Genomic DNA, 21,046 nt, shown 5'->3' with positions numbered 1-21,046 from the left:
TAAATATAAAAAAGGGCGGCCCGGTCGCACTTGTTAATATATAAATATAATTGAAAAAATTAAAAAATACTCTTTTTTTTAATAAATTAAAAAATACTCTTAATTATCAACAATTACTTAAAAGTTAATTTTAAATACTTTATTTTGTACAAAAAAAAAAACATACCACATACCTCTATTTGCAAACTTTTAAACCATGGATTTCTATTTACAATTAAAGTAAACCCCGATATTTTTTCGCACTGATGGAATTTATTATACTTTAAATTTTATTTAAGACGACCTTAAACATAAAAACTGAATAAATTCAATACGGACTTCATCAACTATTTCTCATTTTCATTTTATGAATATATTCTAAGTATCTATATACCCTTTTTTTTAAAAATACATTTAAAAAAAAAATTCTAAGTATCTATATATAAAACATGATGATTCTTTTTGATAGAAATAAAACATGATAATTTAATGGTCAAAGTACAGGAAAAATGCTTGTGGTTTGCGTTATTTACAAATAGAGATCCGTGGTTTAAAAGTTTACAAATAGAGGTATATATGCGGTGTTTTTTATAAAATAAAATATTTAAAATTAAACTTTTAAGTGATTGATGACAATAAGATCATTTTTAATTTTTTTTTCAATTACATTTATATATTGACAAAACACAGATTCCAAAATCAAATTGCAACTGTGTAAATGAACTTAAATATCAATTTAGTTTATAAACTGACAGATTAATAAAAAACTTAAAATTTCACCATATTATTTATTGTTTCAATTTAAAAAGTTATTTTTTTCGGGGGTTGTGTTTTGCTGATATGTAAGAATAATTTTGTTTAAGATAAAAATATCTTTGGCTATAGTCAAAACTTAACTGTATAATTTTTATACTTTGTTTTGAAATAAAACATACCAGAGACATTTATTTGTGAACTTTTAAACTACATGTCTATATTTGCAAATTGGGCAAATCACAAACATTTTTTTCGTATTTTTACCTAATCTAATTATAATCTCTGTGTTAAAATATTTATATGCTTAATACATTCAAGAGCCTCTGGAGTTGTTCTAAAAGGTTGATTGACCTTCTAAACTTACAAAGTGTATCATTAGCCCCATCAATTTGTTTAAAATAACAGACTGCTTACCTGAATTTGTTTAAAGTGACTTTTCGACCCTTTGAATTTGCTTACAGTAATCCATTAGTCTTTCGAACTTGTTTAAATTGATATACATTCCATATTGTCTAAATTTGTAAAAAAAAAAAGCAAAACATAAAAAAATAAAGGTTTGATTTGCGACTCTAAATTTTTAAAAACAAATTAACTTTCTATTTTTTAGATTTCTAGAGCGTTTTTCTAGATTTAGAAACTTAATCACAACCCTTTAAACAAATTCAAGTGGCTAATTAAACACTGAGGGTGTTTGGTAGCTGCTTTTCGACCTCCTGTTTGTCTTTTCACTTTGAAAAGGAGAGTTTAAGGTGTTTGGTTAGACACCTCTCGTTTGCCTTTTACAACCGAAAAGTAGCTTTTTATAAAAACAGGGAGCCTTTTCAAACAGCAAACAGCAAACAACAAACCGTAACAGGAAACAGCAAACAGCAATAGCAAACAGCAGGTAAAACAAATGGACCCTAAGTTTTTTTTAGCAATTTCGAAAAATTAATATGAGCTAGTAGGGGCATTTTGCACATAACTAAAAAAAAAACCTTATAGAAATTAATAAAAATTACACAAAGGGTCAAATAATGGCAACGTGATTAACGGGAATGCCGTAAACATCACATCCGGCGTTCGTATAACGTAGGGACATATTTGGAAAAAAGAAAAAGAGAAGGCAACAGAACCATTTCCTTCATACCACGAAAAGTGCAGCAAGTTTCTCATTATAAAAGCAAGCAATTAATCTCCTCCTCACCAACGCCAAGTTGGTTAATTCTTTTCTATTTTGTACATTAATTAGGAGTTTTTATATTAAGCATTCGGTCTTTCATGTCATTCGGAGAACCCCCAATTCACATTTGGACACGTGTATTGTGACCTATTAAAATAGTCGGGCCTCTTATAATAGATGTGAGTTCATGTTATAAGTGTCAAAATATATATGGGAGGTCCTCCATTTGACATGGAGAACTGGATTCTTCTAATAATTTACCATTAATTAGATAAAATTTTTAATTAATTTCTAAATATCATACCCAATTTATTCTAGAAAAAAAAATACAAAATATTTTGTTATTATGAATGATTTTGTATCTATTTTTCACTGTGGAATTGTTCACAATAATATCTTCATTTCTGTCATGCTGAAGTTAAATCAATTTAATCATGAAATTAAATATTCAATCAATTTTTTTTTACATAAATTTAGAGTATTTTTTCAAATTTAAAATTTATGGGATTTAAGATGTGTGGGTTATATGGACATTCTGATCGTATTAAATATAAGGAGTCGTGGAATTTGCTGAATTCCATCTCGGCCTCTTCGATCTTCCTTTTGATGATTTTTGGTGATTTCAATTATATCTTTAATGGTATCTTGAAGAGGAGAGGATAGTTTATAATCACCTCATTCAGCAATTTAATACTATTATGGAGTGTGGTTTACTTGAGTTAAAGATAGAAGGAAGCCCGTTTACTTGGGAGCGAACTAATGGTATTGGTTATTGGAGTAGAGAGAAGCTCGATTGAGCCTTTGCTAGTGCAAGTTGGACGAGTCTTCTCCGCATACAAGCTTCTTAATCTTTTTTTTTTTTTGTATTTTGACCATTCACTAATCTTAGTTGAGACTTTTCATCCCGCTTCTGAGAGAAAGAGTTATCAATTTTGGTTTGAGATGGCCTGCGTTAAAGAATTTGACTTCAATGACGTTGTGGTGTCTAACCAGCCACGCAACATCATGTTGTCACTTTTTCTAAGTTGGTGGCATGTGCACGCCAATAGAACAGTGAGACAAAAGTTTCAACAATTAGTTTGCAGCTAAAATTTCAAACTCGACCAGTTCGCTTTCTCGTTTGTATAACAAAGGAAGACCAAACTTCAGTGAAGAAGTTTTTTGATACTAAAAGAAGCTAAGTATTTTATTCGAACTTGAAGAGGCTTATTGGAGGCAAAAGACGAAAATTAATTGGTTGACTAGTGGAGATTTGAACACAAAAACAATTACATTGTGGAAATAACTTACTTAGACTATAGCGACCCTCAGAAGACATACCCACTTCTCCTTAAAATCTTTAAAGAGCACACCAACTCTATGAAGAATTTCTGACCTTGTTACAACAATACGCTTACAAAAATATCTGATTAATGCTGAATTGGGTCAAAGACTAAACCAAATGAAAGCCCGTAACAAAAAAAATTATATTTCCTCAATCATTTATGATAATGACATCGCCTTGGAAGATATTCCTGTAGAGATAGGTGAGTATGTTCGTGATTACGTCCATCGTTTATTTGATCCATTTAATAATAATGTGGCTAATGTTGTTAATTTTTTGAATAATGTTGTAACCAATAAGATGACTGTTAATCTTGTTGCACCATCCTGTTATGAAGAAGTTAAGGCTGATGCTTTCCAAATGCATGTAGATAAATCATTGTGTTCTGATGTCTTAATTCAGTCTTCCATCCACACTTTTAGCATAAGATAAGGATGAATGTTTTTACTGATTGTTCAGGCTGGCTGACTCGATTTGGATTCCCTACTAACCTTAATGATACTATCATTGTTCTTGTTCTGAAATGTGATGTTCTGGAATCTATGGAGGATCTTAGGCATATTTCTCTTTGTACCGTGTTGTATAAAATCATTGGTACGGTGTTGGATAATAGGTTGAAATATATTATTGATATTATTAGCGAAATTCAATTTGCTTTTATTCATGGTCATTCTATTGCGGATCGTGTGCAATTTTCTTTTGAACCATTCCATTATATAAAACGAAAAAACATGAGGAGTAAAGGGGAGGTGACTCTCAAAATTGATATTATCGAAGCTTATAGACTAGGGCTTTCTTAAAGTTGTTATGTTTTGTGTAGGTTTCCATGAGAACTGAATAAAGTGGATTATGTTGAGTGTTTCTTTTGTTTCTTATACTACTTTGGACAACGGGGACTTTATAGGTCCCATCGCTCTAAATTGAGGTTTGAGAAAGGGAGACCATTTGTCACCTTACTTGTTTATTCTGTATGCTGGAGTTTTACATAAAATGACGTATAAAGCTGAATCTGATAGTCTTATCTTATATGAGGTTGTAGAGTATGCTGAAAAGCTTTTACTGTTTCTCATCTACTTTTTTTGGCGATAGTTTTCTTTTTGTTTGAGCTTCATTGGAAAAGGCTAATATGGTTTCTGATATCCTATCTGAGTATGAAATAACATCCAGTCAATCTATCAATTTAAACAAGTATGATATTTTCTTGGGTTAATTTCAAATAGATGTTTGTGGTTTCACGGATTTGCAGATAGATACTTGTTATATTTTCCGTTACAAAAACAACCATATGGTTTGCGCCATTACAAAAGCAAGGCAAATGGATGGAATATGTTAAATAGGTGATGTGGCAGAGGGCTATTTTGGTAAAAAATGATTTTTTTTTTACTTTTTTTTTTATTTTGGAATTCTATAATTCTGGAACGTTTGGAATTCCAAATGTCCTGGAAAAAGTCTGGAATTTTCAAACATTCTTCAACGTATGGAAATTCCAGACATTTTCTATACGTTTTCCAAAACGTCTGGAATTCTAGACATTATGGAATTCCAAAATTAATCAAAAAAAAAAAAAGAAGAAGAAGGAGAAGAACATAAAGAGAATAAAGGAGCAAGAAGAAGGGGAGAGAGAAAAGTAAAAAAAAGGTCAATTTTTTTATTTATTTCGAAATTAATCCTCGCTTTTAAGAGAGTTAGGGCAGTTGCCTTGATTTTAGTAACAACGCAAAATACATGGTTGCGTTTGTAACGAAAAATACCACAAATATCCATCTACAAATCCGTAAAACCACATAGCATCTATTTGAAATTAACCATATTTTCTTTAAATCTAATGTTCGTTTTCATCCAAGGTTGGCTATTTGCAATATGTTGTCTGTTCATTCTTTTTTAGATACTGGTAGGTATCTTGGTCTCCCTTCTCTGATAAGACATCCTAAGCACAACATCTTTCAATTGAATCAATTCTTTATTGACAGACTTAGAAAATGATTTAGTAGCTATGGGTTTTGTTTCCTTTCTAGTGCTGGAAATGATTTCCTCCTTAAGTCTGCCCAACTTTTTATATGAGTAACTCTTTGATTCTTTGCTTCATCTATGACGATTTGAAGAAAATGATGAATTCTTTTTAGCGGGGTATGAAAGCTGATGGCAATAAGAATATCCACTAGTTTGACTTGTCCAAATAGTTTCGAGCCAAAAACCAAGGTGACCTCTTGAATACTGTGGTGTACATTTGTTTAATCTGTCTCTTTTGAATAAGGATGGAAGTTTATTTCAACTCCTCACACTTTGGTAAGTTAGCGCTTCAAAGCTAAATACTTTCTCCATAGTACTTTCCTCTCTTCAAGTTTAGGCAACCATCCTAATTTTATTTGGAGAACTGTGTGGAGTTCAATTTCTGTTATCCGACTTTAACTTTAACTTTCATTGAATTTTTATTTTTATTTCAATAAAGGTATTCCGGCCATTTAGACATAATTTTTGTTTTTACTGAAACAGTGGCGTGACAGCCACTGTTTCAGTAATAACAGACTCTTATGTATAACATGACATTCACATGACAACAAAATATAAAACACTATATGTTTAGGGTAAATAATTATAAGGTCCTTATGGTTTTACTTAACACGCTAGTAAGTCCATCATATTATTATAAGGTCCTTAAGTTTTATCGTAATCAACTCTTTAGTCCTTCCATGTGTTTTTGTAAATAAAACTCCAAAATTGCCCCTAGTTATATATACATAAAATTTTTTATCTTTTAGTTTCAAATTTAATCTAATTAGTTTTAATAAAGTTTTTTAACTACATGTATACACCGAAATTGATTGAAGGGAAAATTCTACCGGACGGCAATTAGACCAGCATTGTTATATGGTACGGAGTGTTGGGCAGTGAAACACTGCCACATCCATAAGATGTCGGTGGCGGAGATGCGTATGTTGAGATGGATGTGTGGTCACACGAGAAAGGACCGGGTGCGTAATGAAATAATTAGGACAAAAGTAGGGGTCACATCTATTGAGAATAAAATGAGAGAAAACCGACTAAGGTGGTTTGGCCATGTGAGACGTAGAGCGCTTGATGCGCCGGTTAGGAGAACCGAAGAGTGGCAAAGGGATGTAGTGGTGAGGGGTAGGGGAAGACCTAAGCAAACTTGGAGGAGGGTGATCGAGAGTGATATGAGTTTATTGGGAATTGAGGAAAATATGGTAGTGGATAGGACGGAGTGGAGGGAGCGAATCTGTGTCGCTGACACGACTTGATTTTCACGGTTTTATATGATGGTTCATGTTAGCCGACCCCGAATCATTTCGGGACTAAGACTTTGTTGTTGTTGTTTGTTGTTGTATACACCGAAATTAATATACTTGAAAAAATGTATTGTTAATTTTCTTAAATTATAATTATTTTTTTCTTTATTTTTTAATATAATATCTTTAAACTAACATTAAATATTATTATAAAAAAAATATTATTATAAATTTTTTTATAATTTTTTAAAAATCATATATTTTTTTTCTTTATTCGTAAAATTTTTTAGAATTGTAAAATTTTTTACAATGATAGTCTTACTCCTATTTTGATAATTTTTGAAATATTTTTCATTCATTTTTTTAGTCAATAAATTTTACGTTATTAAATTAAAGTTTTATAATTATATAAAAATTAATAAATAAATTACTTTACATTGGAGTTTATATTGAAGAGATTGTGATTATGTAGGAAAAAAAGAGAAAAAATAAAAAATAGAAAAAAAATAGATGTTTTATCATTAAAACATAAAGTAAAGGGTAGTTTTGATATTTTAAAATTTATTTAGTATAGTTTGACCATTGATCCAAGTATAAGGACTAAGGAGTTAACAAAAACAAAAACTGAGGGACTATATAATTATTTCTAAAAACACAGGGATGAAGTAGCGTATTAGGTAAAAACACAGGGACCTTATAATTATTTACCCTATTTTTTATTTACTTAATTCAACTGCTTGAAAATTTCACGTGATAATAGAAAAGTGTATTTGTTTATTTTTTTTTATTTTATTGTAACGTGGTATATACGTGGTTACCATGTGATTATCATGTTATATATAAAAGTAAGTTAATTTTAATATGGTTGTTAATGACTATTTTAGGTAAATTACATCAATAACCGTTAAACTTTATTTATTTTCATGTTACACTCACTGAACTTCAAAACGTAACATAAGAATAATTTACCCGCGTCAAAATGAAAAATCAAGTGGTTTAAGTTAGTAAATTATCAAATACTTAAAAGTGTGAAAGTTTAAATAATCAAAACCAACCTTACCGAACCGCATTGAAATGGCCAACACCTTGAGTAATGGCAGAAATACTATAAATAAAGCGAAATAATGCCAACAGAAAGTAGCTTATCTATCAACTGCAAAATTATTAATTTACTATCCCCTCTTTGAATTCAACGTCATTTCTCCCTCTCTCTCTCTCTCTCTCTCCCTCTACAAATTCTCCTTTCAATACTCACACTTCGCAGGTTCTCCTATATTCCCGACCGGATCTTCAAGAATCAACACGTTGTCCTTCCTCAAAGCTTCATTCGGTGTGTGTAAACTGACTCAATTTTAATTTTGGTTCTCTCTTATGATATCAGTTTTGTCTACTCTTCTTAATTTTGCTGACGATTTCTCGTTTATAGATGAACTGTTTGATTTTTTTTATTGTTTTGTTTGTTAACTGATTGATTCTGTTTCGTTTTGGGGGAAAAAGATGGGAAAGAAGCGTATAATGGTTCCAGTTAAGGAAATTGACTTGTCCACAGTGGTGTATAAGCCTGAAGTTCTTCAAGGTTGCTTCCATCATACCTGCATTTTTACAATTTTATCAATATATGTGCATGAAGTTTATGTATTTGTTCTGCGTATGCTTTTATAAGTAATTCAATTGCGTGCATTTTGATACTGATAGAAGAGATTGATTTTGAGGGCGAGCCTTGGCGCAACGGTAAAACGTTGTTGTCGTGTGACCAGAGGTCACGGGTTCGAGTCTTAGGAGCGGCCTCTTGCCAATTAAATTGGCAAGGGAAGGCTTGCCCCCAATACACCCTTGTGGTGGGACCCCTCCTCGGACCCTCGCTCAGCGGGGACGCGTAATGCGACCGGGCCGCCCTTTTTTTTTTAGAAGAGATTGATTTTGTTATGTTTTGTTTGCTTTATAGCTCCACATGTGACCGGGATAGGATTTAAGTTTTTTGTAAAGATCCTTGAGCTTCCGGTTATAGGTTCTCTGATCATATCTTTTCTAAAGAAGGAGAACAATATGAATGAGGTACTACTTCTATTTTGAGTTCTCTTCCATTGTTAATTTATTCTGGCTATGAATTATTTATGGGCCATGAAAAAGGTAATTTTGTCAAAGATGGTTTTTCAATTATTGTTACTGTCAGATTTTGAGGAACACTGAGATACCAGAAGCACCCATGTTTAAACCTGAATTTCCTCCTCAAGGTTTGTATTTACTATTTCCTTAAATTGTCCTTAAATTGGTGGTTGTACGAACAAATGTTCATATGCTTCCACACATGCCGTGTTACTTTAGAACATTGAGCTACATATGGATTCATTAATTGAAAAAGAGCAAAGATCATCATGATATCCATCTTGGATATATATGGATCTCATATTAGAGACGTTTCAATTGCAGTATTGCAGGTAATAGAGGCCTGTTAATTATAATATATGTTACCGTCGCACCCTATTTCACTTGTATTATTTCATGCATTTTGGGATAGAGTTAGTTTTCACTTTTCTTTATTCATTTTATGTTTTCAACCTGTTTTCATCTCACCCTCCCCTATTTATTGTAGAAGATGTTCGACCTTAAATTAAGCTGGATGCAATTTTCACCTTAATCCCCTAGCTATTTTCTTTGATTTGTGCCTTAGAATATAAACTTGATGCTTCATTAGTTATGGTTCTACACATGGAGATGATGCATTGAGTATAATGTGATTACAGAACTAGAGCATGGCGTTGTTGTCGTGGATGAAGATGGGAAACCAGAAGATCGGGTTGAAGAAGCCTTGAAGTGTCTGCCTAATTATGATCCTGCTGGCTACTTGAATGGAGATTCAACTCCATTCAGATATTGGAAGATACGTGATTATGCACATGCTTATCGAACTAAGCTCGTAACCCCGTCTATGGTGAGTCATGATCAGTTTCTATAGCATCTCAGTATTTTTTTTTTCTCAAAGAATTTCAGAGGAATGATCCTGTTTTTATCTTGTAGGTGGCAGAGAACATTATCTCTGTCATAGAGGAGTTCAATAAGAGAAAGCCCCCAACACCATTATTGATTTCTTTTGATAAGGAGGAAGTCAGGAAACAAGCGGCAGCTTCTACACAGAGGTTTGAGGAAGGTAACTAACTAGTTCCTTAGATGATTATATTGTGTCTTTTTTTTTTTTTTTTTTTTGACCTAGATGATTATATTGTTAACTATCTGCTGTCAACTGTTGTCAGTTTTTTTTATTGAGGTTTTCTGCTGTGATTGTGCAGGAAATCCATTATCCATTTTGGATGGCATTTTCATGGCAATCAAGGATGACATTGATTGCTATCCTCATCCATCCAAAGGTGCAACATCTATATTTTTCTTTGTTCTTGCCAGAGATAATATAAATACTATACTTGGGTCTTATCTATTAGATTAAGCTTTTGAGTTTGATGATTCCTTGATATGGTATCAAGAGCTTCTTAGACCAGGAGGTTGGGTATTCAAATCTTAGTATTGCAATTATTGTTGAAATTTCAACACATGGTAGAAAGAGTCTGGGTTGTACATGCTTCAAGCCCAAGGGGCATTTGCATCCAGGGGTGTGCCAAAGATAATATAAATACTATTCTTGGGTTTTACACACAGTTCAGACATTTCTTAACATTTCTCAATGTTGTTGATTGCAAAGTGAACTTCCATGTAACCCTACTATATCAATTACAGGTGGAACAACATGGATGCATGAGGTTCGTTCTGTTGAAAAGGATGCTGTTTGTGTTTCTAGATTGCGTAGCTGTGGTGTAATATTTGTTGGGAAGGCAAATATGCATGAGTTAGGCATGGGAACAACGGGAAACAATTCCAATTATGGGTAAGTTAATTCCGTAGGACTAAATATGTTATGAATTGTGGTTTTTTTCTATCATAGAAGTTAAATGTAACAAGAGTTTGCAATGGATATATACATAATTTTTTTTTTTCTTATTGACAATTATTGAACCACCAGTTTTATCTATTTTCTTTTTTCTTTAGCCCTTAACGATTACACTGAAATGCAGAACAACCAGAAATCCTCATGCAATGGATAGGTACACAGGTGGATCTTCATCAGGCCCAGCAGCAATTGTAGCTTCTGGACTATGCTCTGCTGCCTTGGGAACAGATGGTGGAGGTTGTACTTATGTGTCATGTTAAATATGACTAATAGTTGACACATATAACACTAATTTTCATGTTCAATTTTATGGTGAAAAAAAGGCAGGTTCAGTGCGCATACCTTCATCCCTATGTGGTGTAGTGGGCCTTAAATCGACGTATGGAAGGACAGACATGGGAGGGTAAGAATTCTAGCATCGGTCAATTAGGACATGTCATTACTAGCCTTTCTGTTTCTTAAACTTACTATTCTCATCTGACTTGGTTATGCAAAGAAAGAAAAAGAATAGCCTTTTTTTATAAGATGTATGAAGTTATACTTTCTGTCTTTCTGAGCAGTAGAGATTTCTTTTACTGATCTTTCTCTTGGTGCTATTGTGGCATAGTTCGTTATGTGGTTGTGGGACTGTGGAAGTTATTGGACCAATTGCATCTTCAGTGGAGGATGTTATGCTAGTGTAAGTATTTCAAGCTTTTCAATAGCAGCTAGGTCTCTATTTCAAGTTTATATTAGACATATATATACGTTAGATGGGAACTAGCTGCGGGTTTACATTCTATTTTTATGTTGAAATTTCATTTTCCCTAAGGTTAGCATATTCTTTAAGGGGATAATTTTCAGTTCACATATTAGGATCAATTTATTCAATATTTTCTTTTTTAGAGTATAATTTTCCTAATAAATTATTAGTTAGATGTATCAATACATTACAAACTGGTATCACTTGCGAAGACCCTTAGATAGGGTGCTTCAAAGGATTTGTGAAGTACATCCTCATTTTCATTGGAGAAGAGTGCCCCACCCACCCCAACCGTAGAAAAAGGAGAAAAAATTTAATGAAGTAAAATAAAATGCCTTGCATTGTAATTTTTCACCATAGTTCCTGAAGTCCATATTTTGATTTTTGTTTTTTTTTTATTGTTATGCACCTTTTTCCTTTATGCCATCAATAGAAGTTCTGTAATTACTTCATTGGTATTGCTGGTCACCTTGCATTCTGTTGATTCCTCAGGTATTCTGCGATGTTGGGCTCCTCCCCTGAAGATAGAATCAGCATAAAACCAGTAATTTTACAAGCTTATCAGTCATGTGAAACAAGTTTAGCTGACTTTTATTTAGATCATACTAATAATTTCAAGTCCTTAATTAGCTTTGATATTAATTTATTTTTTAAGTGAATAGTAAATATTTTATGGTAATAGGATCTTATTCCACACATCCAGCTGCCAGTAGGCTTATCATTTTCTCTGAGTATGCCATCCTTATACTGTTTTACATGTTTTCTGTAGTCTCCTCCTTGTTTACCTAGTTTGTCATCATATGAAAATATGGATATATTGGGATCATTACGACTTGGAAAGTATACCACGGTGCGCGACATTTCCTTTCTACTGGACCAATGGGCTTTAGTTTCTTTTCCAGATATTAAATGATAGTTTTAGCTAATATAAATAGCTTTCAGTGGTTCAATGATGTGCACTCAACTGATATATCCAATGCATGCGAGGACATTCTCAACCTTCTGTTGAAAACACATGGGTGTCAAGTAAGTCTTCATTACCAGAATGTGCTTCATTTCATTTTCATGTTCAGTTTATACTTGATAATATACAAACATATCTTGTTATTACTGAGATTGCAACTCCCTCTTAACATGGTTGAAGATAGAAGAGATTGTTATTCCTGAGCTTGAAGAGATGCGCCTTGCTCATGTTGTTTCTATTGGATCTGAAGTCCTATGTTCATTGAACCATGATCTTAATGATGGGTGCGTCTCTTTGCCTTTTATGGAGCAATGGATCAACAGTAATGTCTTGTGTTATGCATTTAACTAACTTCATATGAATATCCATGAAAATTTAAGATGAGTTCTCTTTATTTATTACATTGTGGATGAAATGAATTTTTTATTGGTGAAGTCTGGAGTTTTTTATTTTCCATTTGCAGTAAAGGTGCGAGGTTGACATATGACACCCGTACTAGTGTTGCGCTATTTCAATCATTCAGTGCAGCAGACTATGTTGCTGCACAGTGTATTAGGTGAGATTAAATATCTATAATTTTCTTTTTACAATTCATTGCTTTCTTTTTACAATTTAATGCATTTAAAATATAGCTAAAATTTTCATTATTCTAGTATTTAAGTTTCTGAAGGCCTTACATCCATTGGAAGTATTAGGTAGCTAGTGGATTCCAATTAGAACATGTACAGACATTGTTGCTTCATGTTTATGAAGGAAATGCTTACTTTTCCTGTCATAAAACTATTTAAGCTACTGAAAACTACTATTTTCTTGATTAGTTTGAAAAGATGCTTGAGATAGTCTCGCTCCTTCTTTAAACCTTTATATCACACATATTTAAAATTGCATTGTTATGTTCTCGAACTTGCTTAGCTACCTTTGGTGGTACTCTGGTTTTGAAACATTCCAAACAAGCAGGACCCATATGCCACAGGAGACATGGTGATATAAAGAGATTTGATGTTCTACCATTGTATATAAACAGAGAAATTTCTTTCAAGTCGATCATTTTTGTTTCAGGCGAAGGCTAATGTACCATTTCATGGAGATTTTTAAGAAGGTTGACGTCATAGTGACCCCGACAACTGGGTATGTAATTTCTACTGTTTTCAAGTTTAGCCATCCTCTGCCATTGAATTTATGATACAGTAGATGACATCAATGAAATATTGAACTGGTTGCTCCTGTTCTTCAAAATTCTGAGCAAATTTTATGTATTACATGAGAGGCTGTTCTTTTGTTTGAAAGATTCACACCATTTATATAGTCGATTGCCATGATCTGTTGTTGGATTGATGAGGTTGAACTTTCAAATAGATCTGTTTTTTCCTTTACAGTACTGATTTTACTAAAAATATTTGAGTTATTACTTGTATCCCGTGTTCTTGGAAAAAGATAGCACCCTACTCCAGTACTCATTATTGACTATCCTACATTGCTTTACATGGGAGTTTCTATGATGAATTCTATACTAAGATTATGCTTCTATCCTTATGTCAATGACAGAATGACGGCACCGATAATACCTCCAACTGCTCTTAAATATGGGGAGACTGATATGCAGGTTACAGGTCGGTGCTTACCCTTCATAAGCTTACGCACTAGACAATAAATCAGATGGTGACAAATTTTACATCATGAACTCAGAAAAGGATGAAAATGAAATCTCAATTTAATTAAAAATTTGCAGATCTCACGAGTGTATACATGATTGAAATCTGAGAAAAATATCTTTAAATTGTTATTGATAGTTTAAAATTCAATGTTATGTCCATGTAATGGGATCACGCATTGGTTTAAAATGATGCTATGGAGGTCTTATGCTCTAGCAAGTACAGCATCTGCATTCCTATGATTAAGTTGTAAGGAAATGATATGTAGGCACAGACAGATTTATTTAATTATTCTGCCATTTTCATTTGAAGTATTCATTGTTATTTGCCACTGTTCTGAGAATGACATGTTATTCAATACTTATGCATGTGTTTTGTGTTTTCAGCTTATCTCATGCGGTTTGTAATCTCAGCGAATCTTCTCGGTCTTCCTGCTATTTCTATCCCAGTGAGTTGTTTACCTCTCCGTGAAACATATAGCATCACATTTTGCTATGCTCACACAAATTGTTAATGGGTAAATTACAGCCATGACTACTGAACTTTGCTCATTTTCACGGTATGACCACTAAATTTAAAAACGTAACATAAAAGTCACTCAACTTTACACTTTCTAACATTATGGTCACTAAACTTCAATTAACACCTCAAAAACACCGTTGACGACCTCAAAATAGAAAAGTCGATACATTAAAGTTGCTTAAAACCACGTTTTTTAGTTTTCAAAATCACCATTTCGAGAGCTTTCTCTAAACATTCACTTTCTCTCTCCTATACAAACAATATATAAATCACCTCAAAATGAAAAACTTAAAGAATTAAAGTTACTAAGAATATTATCAATTCTTGGAATTTTCTATTTTTGAGGTTATCAACGACATTTTTGAGGCGTTAATTGAAGTTTAGTTGTCATAATGTGAGAAAGTCTAAAATTGAGTGGTTTTTATGTTACGTTTTGACGTTTAGTGGTCATAATGTTAGTTTAGGTAAATTTCAGTGGTCATGAGTGTAATTTACCCAATTGTTAATCCAAAAGGAGGTTCCGAAACAATAGATGTCATTTTTTTGAAACAATATAGATTTCAGTTTAAGTCAATGAAATGCTTGAAATTTCCATTATTCTACTATTTTTTTGGGGGTAAAATACATCCATGGCCCTTGAATTATAGCGTTATTAACATTATGGTCTCTAAACTTTATTTTGTGACATAAAAGTTCTGGAACTTTACATCATCCTAACATTAAAATCCAAATCCAAGCAAAGTAACAAAATAATGACCTAGAAATAGGTATTTGACTATAATTTTATGGTGAATGGATAAAAACAATAGTCATCATTTCTTTGATTTTTTAAATGGATTTTCTTTCGTTTGAACTTTACTGTTAGTATAAAATGTATAGTTCAAAGACTTGTACTTTACGAAATGAAGTGTAGAAGTCATAATGTTAGTAACCCTATAATTCAGGGTTCATAGATGTATTTTGCTCATCCTTTATGCGACGTAACTTTAAGGCTGAATTGTTAGAAAAAAAAAAAAAAAAAAAGGACAAGAAATATATATGGTGATTTCGTTGATTAATTTAGTGTCCATTTTGTTTAACTGTTTTTATATCTATTGTTTGCTTTTAAAGTTCTCTGATAGAAGTTAACTAATTTTCTTTTAGAAATAACTATAAGTAGTTTCTTAATTCTAATTGAACACTTTTATTTTACTATTTGGAGTGAAAAAACAAAATGAGAACCCAACCAGCACTTTGATGAAGGAAAGAGTGGAATGATCTCTACTTTTTAGAATGATATTGAACAGTATGAGTTTACTGTTTCCCCATGTTTGATGACAAAAACATGGCATACTAATTTTGTTGCAGATGAGGAATTTACTTGGTAAATTTCTTTGGTTTCAGGTTGGGTATGATAAACAAGGGCTGCCAATAGGTTTGCAACTAATTGGTCGTCCATGGGGAGAAGCTACACTTCTGCGTTTAGCTTCTGCAGTAGAGGTATGATTTCTTGTTGCCTGGAGTAAAATTTCTATTCATTTCGGGTAAGGTGCTTCAGCTTAGTTTTAAACTAAGAATGGCAAAATAGGTTATCGTATCCTATGATCTATATATATTAGACAGATTATATCATGTTACCGGGACATACATTGACAGTTTTATGTAAATCTGTGTTTCAGGAACTACATGGAAAGCCCAAGAAGCAGCCTGCATCATTTTATGATGTTCTGAAGACCAAATGAAGCACTGCATGTGGCCTAGAAATGTCTATGAACTGTCTGGAAAAGAGCTTCATACTTCTTCATAAAAATGATGTCCCCATTAATTCTTCTTATTGATAAAAACTTGATGGAAAAAAATGTCTTATAGTGTTTGGTTCTCCAAGCTATGAGAAATGACAAGGTTCTACAACTTATCATTTGGATTTATGGTTACCATAAAGTTTGCTACTTTTCTAATTAGGAGTACAATGATGGTTAATCAAAGTTCAATGCCAAAGATTCAAGAGGTTGCAGATTGAACCATTAAAGGGGCAAAGATTAAAGAACAGATTGCCTGTTTGTGGCTCATGCAACAAATAATAAAAATTCATGGCATGATATAAAGCAATAATTCACCCAAGTTTACAAGTTCTGGGCAAGAAAATAAAGTACTGCTGAGTTTCGGCAGCCATAATTTTCCAAGAAATGCTAATATTGAATCATGAATGCTCAACTTAATTCCAATCCAACGGCTGCTCAGCCATGTGTGTGTGTTTTGGGCCCGTCTTCCTCGTGAGCATTGCTAGGAGCATCCAACCCATGAGGAATCTTTCCGGGATAGTTAGTAGTCGAGAGATCCGACCCACTCATGCTGGAATACGTGGGGAAAATATGTAAGAATCATCAAGAAGATCATAGAGACTATGTTTATGAAAAATAATTGAACTGTCCTCTATGTTTCATGGAAATTAGTGTAACACACCTTTTGTCAACGATAACCATGGACCGAAGCTCACAATTCGAAAAGCTGCAAGCATATGAAATCATTCATTTGTAGCTACAAGATTAGGAAGTGCGACACAGCAAGTGCAGTAAACACACAACACAACAGGTGGCGAAGTGAAGTGAAGAAAATCAGCACAAATAAAGAAAAAAAACACTCAAATTGTAAACTACTTCAGATACGAGGCAGCAATTAGGTAAAACGAGCACTTCAGCTTTTATTTTGTTGGCGATTTACGGAACAAAAAAAAGACAGAAAAGGAAAATACCACTCACTTATGTTGAAACAGATTGAAACAATGATAAATTTAGGTAATAAATAACAAGCACAAAACTGCTTGTTACTCCAACATTCAAAGCATAGCAAATGCCAGAGATATCCTGAAGCTAAGATGACACTTGACAGGAATCACGAACACTTACCGATTGCAGATTTCTTTCTTCACAAATGGGTGACAATCTTTTCCAAATGCACTTAACGTATGAAATAAAAACCCGCTATGGGTAACAATTGCTATCTCTTTCTCTTTCCTTGTCCACAACCTGCAAAATGCATTATTAAGACCCAAGATGCAACATGCAAAATCAAAGGACATTATGAAACCGATTCAGATATTAACATTTTTCTCAAATCATTTAATTTAAAAAACATTGGCTTGAAAAAGAAAGTCAGAGCTCTATCAACTCTGGAGCAAGTATTACCAGTTCATGAACTTCAATCCCCTGGCAGTAAGTTCTTCAGTGGTCTCTCTCACGTTATCCTTCCACAACACATCTTCCTCAGTTTCTATCTGAAAAGAATCTCGAATTGTTATTGAACAGGACGACCAGTGAAACGCGGGTTTTAGTCTAATTTAGAACCGCTACCAAAAGATGGCAGGCATCATAAAGAAGATTAGAACTGTTAGTTCAGTTTATCTTAAGAATCCAACTACTTGCCAATGAAAAATCAATTGCAGGGAAAAGATATTGATAGTCTGTTACGCTTCGCCTCTTGTCACAAGGATGCACACCCTGAAGAAAGAAAATACAACACAAAAGAGAACTATGTAAGCCTCCAGTTTATGTACTTGAAAAGGTTAGAAAGTACTGCTACCGAAAGTTCAACCAGGGATGGAGAGAAAAACAAACATGATGAGTCAAGTTCTTTTAGGAGTTCAAGGAAATTATATTTTAAGCATAAATCTAGCAGAAATTAGGCATTAAGTTTAACATCCAAAAAATTTCCTTGTGAGATCACTAACTGTTGGACTAGCTTATACTGTTGTTAAGGTAAACTCTTACAAACACTCCTGGAGATATAACCATCTATTTGAAGACTTACAAAATGTTCTCGACAAAGTTCCATTGCAACGAAAGGTGGGGAATTGAGACTTGATATTGCTCCTCTCTTGTTGTTTCCAACGTTGGCCACCATCAATGGGACTGCATATGGGACTGCGTCGTCTACCCTATCTTCGTACTCCTCACCACCGAAAACTCCAACAGCTGTTTGCAAAGTCCTGAAAGTCACAATGAACATCATCTAAAGTTAGGAGGAAACTGGAAAGATCTGTCTACTTAAGTTATTCGGAAATTGCCCATACTCTAATTTTGCAGTTTGATACAAGTCAACATTTGAAAATAATATCATCAATATTTTAGAACCACTGAACAATGTAACAACTTTAAAATATTAAACAATGATACTCAATGCAAAGCAAGCAATGCCGAATGCTCGAAAACATAGATCAAATGCACCCAAACCTTTCCAATGAATTTATACCAGAAATTTGTTAAAGCATTCAGATATTATCTGAAAGAAACTTGTTCAGTGGATTAAGAACACCAACAGAAGGAGTTGATCAGAACGAGAAATCATCACCAGAACAATTTCCATCTTTTCTAACTTCTAAGTAGAGTAATGCAGAACTCTTAACCAAGTAAACTACATAAACATTTCAAACGCGAAAAGGAATAGAACTTTGCACGAACGTCAGCTCATCATGAACATATCAATATTTTCACTGTCTCCTTTATCAAAATATCGGGATTTCAAATCACACAAGTGCATACTCAATATCAAGAAGCAGCAGTATGAATAAGTAATTCTCTCAACAAGGGCTTTAGAACCTTAGTAAAGGAGATACAATAACCAAGTCAACCCTCTTTGGAAGCCCACACTCATGAACATGCTTTCGCAACTTATCAACCTGCAAGTAAATGACTGGAGTGAGCTTCTTTTTCATAAATTTGGAAGACTAAGAAAACGTGTGTGGAATTTATCTTACTTGCTGCCAGCCGAGTTGAGTAAGCTGTGCATCAAAATATTCGGGAGACAAGAGAGCTTTGTAGTTCTTATCTCCCTCTACATTGTGCATCCCTTGAGCATGCCTCACCTGGATGTATGGTTTTATAAGACCAGAAAGCCCTGATTTGCGAGCAAAAGCCAAGAAAGAAGGCAATCTTGGACATCCTTCAGACCAAATATTTTAGCAGCTTCATATCCATAATGGAAAACAAAGTTTATTTGAAAAACAATAAAATTTGATACCAACCAAATGAAGAGTTTTGCAGCGGTGAAGTGGAAACAAGCTTGGACCTGGACCACTATCCATATCTGCAATTCAACAAAATATCTTTCAAATAACGAAGAGAACAAAGAATTATATCAAACTTAATAGAAAGAAGATCAGGACCTCACAAAAATAAAAAATAAGGCTAAAAATTTAGCCCTATGGTCATCTTCCAATTGGGAAAGAGCGAATTTAGCCTATACATAACAATCTATAGTCTCCAAGGTTTAAGAGACTGCAATTTCATGCCTCATTAAAATAGTGTCAGGTGCAATTTCAAACAGTCCAATCTCTTTTTTGAAATGAACATAAACCCTTTTTACTTTGTAAAACTAATTCAAATTCCAATTCAACTTATTTCCCTGTTCGTTTAGATGAAATTTCCATTAGAACTGCAGATGTGATAGAAATCAGATCTTCTATTTCAATAACATAAAACAAATAAAACTGAACGGAATCGAACAAAATCAATCCAAAAGAAAACTAAGAGATGAACAGAATATATATCGCTATCAAAGATAGAAGCAGAGAACAGAGATGAGATGCAAATGGCTAAAAAAACCAAAACACCCAAAATTATCCAAAAAGAAACAAAAGGAAAAGGAAAAAAATAGACCGACTTTGACAAATAAAATGAATAAGAAACATCCAGAAGAACCAGATTCCTACCCTATCTAGAAAGAGTAGTCATTTTAATTACCTGGTAAAGTAGATGAGGAGGGAAGCCAGAGAGAAGAAGGAAGAAGATATGCAGAGGAGGGGTTTGTGATGTGAAGTAGAGAGAGCTAAAGAGTGATAGTGATAATCTGATAAATTGATTGGACTCATAAAGTTTCAAGTAAAAATATTCCAATTAAGTGTCAAAATGCCCCCTAAAATTGACACTTAAAATTATTTTTAGCCCACACTTTCCATGGTAAAATTTTATGGCCTAATATACAAATAACCCTCTGAACTTGTTCAAATATTGCAACTGCCCCCTCCAACTTTCAATTGCAACAACTTACCACTTAAACTTGTCCAATTGTAAAACATAACCACAAATTGAGATTTTTTTTACCCCGTACCTGAAGCAACCGTAAAAATGTTTCTCCGGATTCGTATTACGCCAAAGATCTGATTATCACACTCCACGAGCGTTGCAGCTTTTTTTATTTCACGTGTTTCTTCAATTGCAGTCCATATTAGCAATTTAGGGTTATTTTACCCCGTACCTGAAGCAACCGTAAAAATGTTTCCCCGGATTCGTATTACGCCAAAGATCTGATTATCACACTCCACGAGCGTTGCAACTTTTTTTATTTCACGTGTTTCTTCAATTGCAGTCCATATTAGCAATTTAGGGTTATGTTTTAGAATTGGATAAATTTGAGGGGCTATATTTTACAATTGGACAAGTTTGAGGGATAAGTTGTTATAATTGAAAGTTCGAAGGACAGTTGCAATATTTGGACAAATTCAAGGGGTTATTTATGTATTAGGCCAAATTTTATTAGCGCATCTCGCATAAAGTGACATGGATTTGAGGTACTTTTCATCTAGTAGGTGACTTACTAATTGAATTTGATCGATCACCATTAGATTTAGGATGTGTGATTTACGATGATTCTAATCTTTATGATATGATCTTTTTTTTTTTTTTGAAATCATTCTTTATGATATGATCCTAATAAGCTTAAATCTAAAGGTGATTAACCAAATTTACTTGGTCAGTCACTAACTAGGTGAAAATTATTGTAT

General features: G+C 33.3%; 2 protein-coding genes across 2 annotated transcripts; one reads left to right on the top strand and one right to left on the bottom strand.

Annotated features, from left to right (window-relative positions):
- Positions 1 to 7,618: 7,618 nt before the first annotated feature.
- LOC136225555 (fatty acid amide hydrolase) lies at positions 7,619 to 16,192 on the top strand. The gene is made up of 21 exons (XM_066013612.1): positions 7,619 to 7,801; positions 7,967 to 8,045; positions 8,415 to 8,524; positions 8,643 to 8,703; positions 9,214 to 9,401; positions 9,488 to 9,617; positions 9,757 to 9,834; positions 10,199 to 10,346; positions 10,534 to 10,646; positions 10,737 to 10,812; positions 11,017 to 11,088; positions 11,644 to 11,695; positions 11,921 to 12,001; positions 12,094 to 12,177; positions 12,296 to 12,399; positions 12,579 to 12,671; positions 13,175 to 13,243; positions 13,661 to 13,725; positions 14,154 to 14,215; positions 15,673 to 15,768; positions 15,948 to 16,192. The coding sequence occupies exons 2-21, from the start codon at positions 7,967 to 7,969 to the stop codon at positions 16,008 to 16,010; spliced, it is 1,824 nt and encodes a 607-aa protein (XP_065869684.1). The 5' UTR covers positions 7,619 to 7,801; the 3' UTR covers positions 16,011 to 16,192.
- A 76-nt stretch (positions 16,193 to 16,268) lies between these two features.
- Positions 16,269 to 20,144, bottom strand: LOC136225556 (phosphoglycerate mutase-like protein 1). Its single transcript, XM_066013613.1, has 10 exons — positions 20,007 to 20,144; positions 19,289 to 19,350; positions 19,022 to 19,129; positions 18,864 to 18,943; positions 18,076 to 18,253; positions 17,691 to 17,765; positions 17,454 to 17,542; positions 17,175 to 17,294; positions 16,732 to 16,776; positions 16,269 to 16,620 (listed from the first exon to the last, which is right to left on the bottom strand). Exons 2-10 carry the CDS (start codon positions 19,346 to 19,348, stop codon positions 16,506 to 16,508), a joined length of 870 nt encoding a protein of 289 aa, XP_065869685.1. The 5' UTR covers positions 19,349 to 19,350; positions 20,007 to 20,144; the 3' UTR covers positions 16,269 to 16,505.
- Positions 20,145 to 21,046: the final 902 nt, after the last annotated feature.

Source organism: Euphorbia lathyris, chromosome 4 (genome assembly GCF_963576675.1).
Source record: "Euphorbia lathyris chromosome 4, ddEupLath1.1, whole genome shotgun sequence".
Taxonomy (NCBI): Eukaryota; Viridiplantae; Streptophyta; class Magnoliopsida; order Malpighiales; family Euphorbiaceae; genus Euphorbia; species Euphorbia lathyris.
This window is presented reverse-complemented; position numbering and strand designations above follow the sequence as displayed.